Source organism: Atta cephalotes, assembly GCF_000143395.1.
Source record: "Atta cephalotes unplaced genomic scaffold scaffold00034, whole genome shotgun sequence".
Classification (NCBI taxonomy): domain Eukaryota; kingdom Metazoa; phylum Arthropoda; class Insecta; order Hymenoptera; family Formicidae; genus Atta; species Atta cephalotes.
Window position 1 is genome coordinate 1,611,394 of NW_012130098.1, and position 7,607 is coordinate 1,619,000.

At 29.9% G+C, this 7,607-nt stretch overlaps 1 protein-coding gene across 1 annotated transcript in view; it reads right to left on the reverse strand.

Annotated features, from left to right (window-relative positions):
- Positions 1–4,596, reverse strand: part of LOC105621573 (proton-coupled amino acid transporter 1-like) — a 7,605-nt gene extending 3,009 nt beyond the window's left edge. Inside the window, exons 1-5 of the mRNA XM_012203043.1 lie at positions 4,547–4,596; positions 4,368–4,478; positions 1,672–1,822; positions 1,180–1,386; positions 217–659 (exon numbers count right to left, since the gene is read on the reverse strand). Coding sequence (XP_012058433.1) covers positions 217–659; positions 1,180–1,386; positions 1,672–1,822; positions 4,368–4,478; positions 4,547–4,596 — 962 coding nt within the window. The remainder of the gene's footprint in view (positions 1–216; positions 660–1,179; positions 1,387–1,671; positions 1,823–4,367; positions 4,479–4,546) is intronic.
- Between the last annotated feature and the right edge of the window lie 3,011 nt (positions 4,597–7,607).

A 7,607-nucleotide genomic window follows, 5' to 3' on the forward strand; every position in this document is an offset into this window, starting at 1 on the left:
TTAATTTAGTTTAGTTACTAATAGATACTAGTAATAGTAGTACTACGTTACTACTATATATAGTACGAAGAAGGAAAGGAAAGAAAGAAGAATATAATATATATATATATATATATATATATATATATATATATATATATTCAACGTTAAAGTATTAATTAAATCTGGACTAGTGATGGTACGAGTGTTTTGCAAGACAGAAAAAAATCCACTTACGTCTCCTCCATTGGTAAGTTCTTGATAACGGTGTCGTAAGCTTCTGGGTACTTGTTGTAGCCCAGGAAGCCGAAAGTTAGGTATATAACAATGTTCAGCAAGGTACTGGCAATAATTATACGTGACATATGAGTAGGATGCCTCATCGTGTTCTCCAACGGTAGATACAGGGTCATATTGTGCAAAGCAAACAGGAAAATGGCGCAATACATGGGCACAGGTAGAACTTCCGTCACAACGTCGAGTCTACGAGGATCGGGAATATCGTCCAGGAAATAATAGAACGCGGTGCAAACTCCAAGGAACAGGAAGAAAGTGCCGATAATGGAGAACGGCGCTAGATATTTCAGGTTCGGCACGAAGCCCAAGATGCAGGTAAAGGGAAAGAAGATGATGATATAAACACGCGAGTTCATCTGAATATTTGCGAAAAATTCTATCACCTGAAAATGTCGCCAGCATGAATTATCTAACTCTAATTTGTTGTTTCTAAATAAATCAGAGATATTGAAGATTATATCAAACCGAGAGCTTTATCGTAAAAAATAAAAGTAATCGCAGTTTGTTATAGATATCGATTTCCCGCAATTTTACCTTATCTTCCTGTTTGTTTTAATATCTGCTACTTTTACAACAATAAAAAAAATATGAGACGCAAATAAGATGGAATGTGAGTCAAGTTTTAATAAAATCCTTCAAATCAATCTTCGCGATCGATCGCGGATATTTCCTTAATTAAAACATGAAGTTATAATTTCCGGATACAAGCCGAGATGCGAAGGACTTTCCATAAGAAAAAGAGTCGAGACTGCGGTTTCGTCAAACGAATTGATCGTTAAAATTAAGGTCGGGTTGTTCCGGATTGTATCCTACGTAAAAGGATTTTTATACGTAAGACTCGCCAAACGAACGTCACGATGCCGCTTTATCGTTCGACTTCCGGCATAAGACGTTGTGTCATACCTGTTGGAACGATGTGGCCACGTATAAGATGTATATCACTGCGGCCTGAAAGTGCACGAAGCAAATGAGCACGTTGGTAACTACACTGAATAGCCTGGCGTACTTTCGAATCCTCTCCGGACCTGATTGGAAGGAGAACTGCGCCGTTTCGGCGAAACCCAGCATGGGCACGCGATTACGTCTGCATAACATCTGGGAGCACTGCACCTGCACACCAGAAAGGAGACAGAAAAAGAGAGAAAAAGAAACTTTGCCTGCATTCAGATGCATTTCGCGCGACGGAACCTTTTCTTTTTCTCTATATTTAATAGCTTATCTCATCAGCGGCGCCAATTCGCAAACAATTGGGTTATCGCGATACTACATAAGGGCAAGTATCGTAAACAAGAGGATGTGCCTCTCTCTTTAGCGTTTCTCGTTAATTGTTTTTGAAATACTATAACGATAACATTCAAGATGAAAAAAATCATCGCTTTCCACGTTCTCACGTACGATAAGGACGGCCATGTGAATGCACAGTGTGCCAATGACGATGCCGCAGACGATAGACATCACATAGCCGGTCCTTCTGAAGGCGTGCGGTAAGAAGAGTATACCGGTACCGATCGCGCACTTCAGCAGGTGCATGAATACGGCAAAATCTCTGCAAAAGTTTTATCACAAATAATGTAAAGTGTGTCCTTCCAATATGTTTGTTTATCAATATCTTTGTACATAATTGAAATCGTAATAAATAAGATAATATTTAATCTCGTTAATCTTTATTAATTTTTTGCGATAAACACAATATTATGTAATTTATTGTATATGGCAAATATTTGATATAATATTATGATATAATTGATGATGATGATGATATAAAGCCCTAAACACAATGCGAAGGTATAGCGATAGCAATAGAAATAACACAACTTTAAGAAGATCAGAAACTGTATATTCCAGTATATCTGATTTCTGATATGTTGAAATCGTGTTATTTCTATCTCTATTTCTTCGCATTGTGTCTGGGACTTAATATGTATTTTTATTATAGAACTTCACTATAAGTTCTATAGTTTTAATTTATTATGCCCAATTTCTTCAGATCCAAGAGATATCTCCTAGAGTACAATGGAGATATCTTTTGGATAAAGTTATCCAGGAGATATCTCCATTGTACTCTACAACTTATCTGAAAGAAGAAATTGAGTATCAGTTATCTTGAAATTTTATAACTTTTTTTTAACTTAATGAAAAGTTTTGGCAATAAGAAGGAGAACGATATGGCAACGAACGTTTCGAAAATTTTTTAATAATAATTATATACTATATATATTACTTCCATAATTTTTTGCAGTAATGTTGTCACGAGTGCAACTTTAGACTTTTAATATTTTATTTATAAATTTTCAAAGTTTATAAACATCAATTCTTGTCTTGAAATAACTGAATAATCACTATGTCCATGAACAGGAAATGTATATAGGCCGTCATATGATGTTAAGTCATTGTTTGAATGATATAAGAAGATTTAAGAGCGTGTGTGTCTAAGAACAGCTTAATTGTTATAATATAGAATTAGCTGATACCTCTTATCAGCTTACACATTTATCAAAAAATTACACAGACCTACGAAATTGAGGGTGTTAAAAGATATTTAAGAAGTACAATAGAAGTTTTTTCCATGTAATTTTGTACATTGAATTTGAATTTAACTGCGGAATTGGAATGGCCTAGCAATTGAAAGTTTTTAAAATATTTAAGGTTAAAATATCTAGAAATTGCTACTTTGAATTCCAAAAAAGATACAAATTATTTAAAAAATTATATTTTTAACTATTTTTACTCAAATTTATATTTTTCCTGGTAAAAATTTTCACAAATTGGTCTGGTCAAATTAGGCGTGGCGCAATTGCCATGCAATGGTTTATTGAACTTTTATGCGACATAAACCTTGGGTGCTTTCATAATGACAAGCACTCACTGAGCGCTTTCATTTGATTCCATTAGATTTTAAAATGTAGACCAGTGTACAAAATTACGTAGGAAATCACTCTTATTTCTCAAACATCTAAACTTCACAGGCCTATGTTATATTATAAATTATGTTTTATTATAATTTATTATAATTTTGAGATCCATTTTATATATACTAAATTGCGCACAACTCATGCAGTGCAACAACACATGCAGAAAAAATATAATTAATAACAATTTCAACGCTTTAAATTGTAATAAGAGTTTTTTAACTTTTTTAACAGATTTAATTCATCACGAATTATTAGTTTAGTTTAACGTACAAAATACTCCAATCAACGTCCATTAAAAGTAACAACATTATAATTTTGCACTCAATAAATACATGCACAAAAAGAATGAATTTTGTTAAAGTAGGTATCTAAAAATTAAACTAAATATATAAATAAAAAAATAATTTTGTTGAACTATCAAAATAATTATGTAGGACAGGGACTAAAGTTGCGATTCATTAGTATGTTGCAAATAAATTTTTGGTGGGTCGCGAAAAATTTTAGAATTTTAAATTACATTTTATTATATTAAGATGTTACTGTCCTTTCGTGACTTCATATATGTATGAAATTTGTTTTTTACATGGTAGGAATTAAAAATAAATTGCAAAATAAGTTATATTTATCAATTTCCTTGCGATTGAAAATGACTTGTATCAATGTCAATATTAAGACTATTATTAATAGAGATAGGAAACAAGTATACTTTTCATACATCTAAAAAATATATCAACAAAAAAGTGTATTTAATAAAAAAATAAAAAAAGAGAGCACTAAAATTAAGTATAAATAAATAAATTCCCCTCTTTCCATTTTTCTATATCCACTATAGCTAGGTAGATCACAGGATTTGCTATTTTAAAAAGTGGATTGTGATTCACAAAAGTTTGGAAAAACTTGATATAGGATGTTTCAAATCGTTAGAATATAAAATTATTTGTAATATTATTCATCACACTTGAAATTTCTACGTATTTATTTTGATAGTTCAACAAAATTATTTTCAGATTGTATCTAATTAAATTTTATCGTTCTTTCCCTGTGATACTAATCATAGTCATACAATTGTTGTTGAATATAAAATTATAAATAATGGTATGTTATTTTTAGTTATCGACTGAGATATGTCTTGAGAAAGTTCTTAATTGATGGCAATCAAGGGAAAGATACAAAACGTACGAGGTCAGAGGTCGTCCAGGTGGACGATTGGCAAAGGGATCATACTCGTCCTCCTCGATCTGTCGTTCAGCTTGAACATTCTCTGCGTTTCGTCTTATTGGGATATAGGATCTATCGTTATCGAGATCGAGAACGTAAATACGATGAATTGGAATTAAGTTTAAGAGAAAATGTCTTACTTATCGATTATATCGCGCGTTGTCTGGAACTCCGCAAGATTTATCGCCATTCCTGGATTTCTTTGATAATTTTATAGTCATTCGGATCTCCCGTGGGTCTTCTCGATTCCGTACGACGCTTCCGTTATTATCCGTAGATTATGATAAACCACCTATTAACCTGCTTGCGTGGCGTTCAATGACGATAATGCCTTTCCGTAAACTCGTTTAACAGAAATGACATTTACGGTAGGAGAACATTCGAGTGCAACTTGATAGAAAATGCGAAACGGTTTCAAAACGCAGCAATTTCAAAACGTGATTAAACCACACGGGCAATTACGTCGTAACTTTCATTGACATTTACATCCGTAGTACGAAGTCGTCTCGAATTATCGATTTAAATCGCCTGTATCCTGCGAAACTAGAAAGGAAGAAACCGAGAGCCTGCATTTAAAATAAAATATCAAAGTGCTTTCTTGATTTATTAAATTTAAAGAGACAGGAAAGTTAGATTACTCAAAATCTTTGACAAATTTTTATGACAAATTAAATAGATCAAGTTTTGAACGATATTTATACAATTAACACATAAAAACCAAAAATTATTTTATTGACAAATAGTTATATATATAATAAACAGAATTTATATAAAAGTTATTTATAAAAATAAAAAAGTTATTTATATAAATTTTTTTTTCGAGATTATCATTTTGCAATATCTCAGTTTTCATGTAGTTCATGATGAATTTTCTATTTTACAAAAATTTTAACTATGATAAAATTTTTGTAAAATAGAGCAAATAAAATTTATTGCAGGTTTTATTAACGAATTAAAGAATTCAATATTTTTATCTTTTTATACTAAAAATTCAATTCTCAAAATAAAATGATTGTCCGTGATTCATTTTATAGCGACGAATCTTTTGAAGATTTCTAGTTAAAATTCGTCATCATCGGATCGGTAAGATATTGTTGCAAAACGATGACCTCGAAAAAGAAACGGAATATATATACAGTGTGTCCGGAAAACAGAGTTCAACATTTACAAAATAGATAGTTATGATACTAACATACAAAATTGTTTATATCTCAGAAACGGAAAATTTTCGATCTATGTCTAAAGGATTTGTTATTCACTAGTGTATACTATTTACCTTATAAATGTTGGATCTTTTTCTCGAATATCCTACATATACATACGTATATGTGTGCGCGCGCATGTGTGTCGTATTATATAGTATTTATCAATAACAAATATATTTTTTTATTTTATATATTGTATAAATATCATTCCAAATTTTATTTTTGTACATTTATTTAGATCGTCATAAAAAATTATCAAAAATTTCGAGCAATTTATTCCTCTAGTCTCCTTAAATCACTTTCAGGTATTAAATATTTTTTAACATAAAAATTCTCGACATTATACATTCTCTTTCAAATAATTGCAGGAATGTGTTCAGGAACTACGTATTCTCTCGAAATAGTACAAAATATCTATTACATGTTAAGCAATCTATATTATACTCGTTGTTTAACATGATAGAAATGTGTGTCACATATGTTATTTTTTTACTGCAAAATATAACTATGTACATATAACAATCTTTAAAGAAGTAATTTTTTTCGTGTAGGTTACATAATATTTTCTTAGTAATCGGTGAACTTGAAATATTTTACCAACCAAGGAAAACGTGATATTGGAACTGAATGCATAATTATTACCATTTTCCATTTACGTTGTATTCGAGGAGCGTGCTATCAGCGTGCCATTGTCATCTTTATCGTTCATTACAGACAGAACAAGAACAGAACGCAATAACGCTGATAGCACCTCCCGAATGCATAAAAATTTATTACATTGTCGTTGGATAGATACAATATATGATAAAAAAAACTGCGCAGTAATAATATAATAACACTGTATATCGTTAAAAATTCTACAATTTAGCTTCAGGACGTAAAGTCATTACTCGAAAATAACAAAAAGTTTAAAGGTGAAGTAATTTGTTTTGTAAAATTATTGAAATTTTTAATTAAGGAGTTCTAAATGACAGAACATATTCTTCATCATTTGTGCAATTATATAAATGCAGAAATGAATTGTCTCAATTTCTGTTGGTAACTCAATAAAATATGTGAAAATTGGCTTTAGAAAAAGCTTTTTCATCGACATTTCTCTTTACCAGAAATAGCATTTACTTCGATCAAATATATTCTTTGATAAGTTAATAGAAATGAGCAAGTTTTGACAAGTTTTGTGAAACAGTAAAATGGAAATCTTTCATATTTATCATATTCATATTTATCGCAAATTAATTTCCTATGAAAGTGGTACAATAATTGAATTGATCTTATGGTAACAGTAGATCACATTTTATAAAATATAAAATAATTCTAAATTAATTATGGAAAAAATACATTTATTTGTAGTCACACATTCCTTCTAAAACTTATATTTTGACACATGTCTGAAGAGTTTATTACAGATTAATAAGGAATATTAAGAACAATATTATAAATAAAATTCAGTTATGTTGTGAAGCCCACTATTTAATAAGATCTTCAATTATTTTTATACTAAAATAATATTATAAAATCTCTATTACATTTCATCATCTCATTATATTGAAAGATTTTAGTAATATTCTCATATTTGAATGTTAATTTTACAATAGATAATTTTTGATCACAGATAAAATATGTTGCAAAATAATTTCTTTTAATATATATATGTGTGTGTGTGTATATATGTATATATGTATATATGATGGAATGTATGTTTTATTGTTGATATATAAGTCATTTCATATAGTTATTTACATACGGTAATCCATCAAAGTCAAAGATTTAGGACTTAAAATTAAAATTACTAATAATAGATATCTTCAAGTAATTTCATTTTATTAATAGGATCACATTATCGCAGATTCGTTACAGATAATATTTATTTACATTAGCGCTAATTTATTTAAATAAATCACGATATCGTCTATGTACAAATATGTCGGTGTATGTATTCGTAAAACAATAATTAATAATTCTATGATGATAAGACATATCTAAACTAGATAAAGTA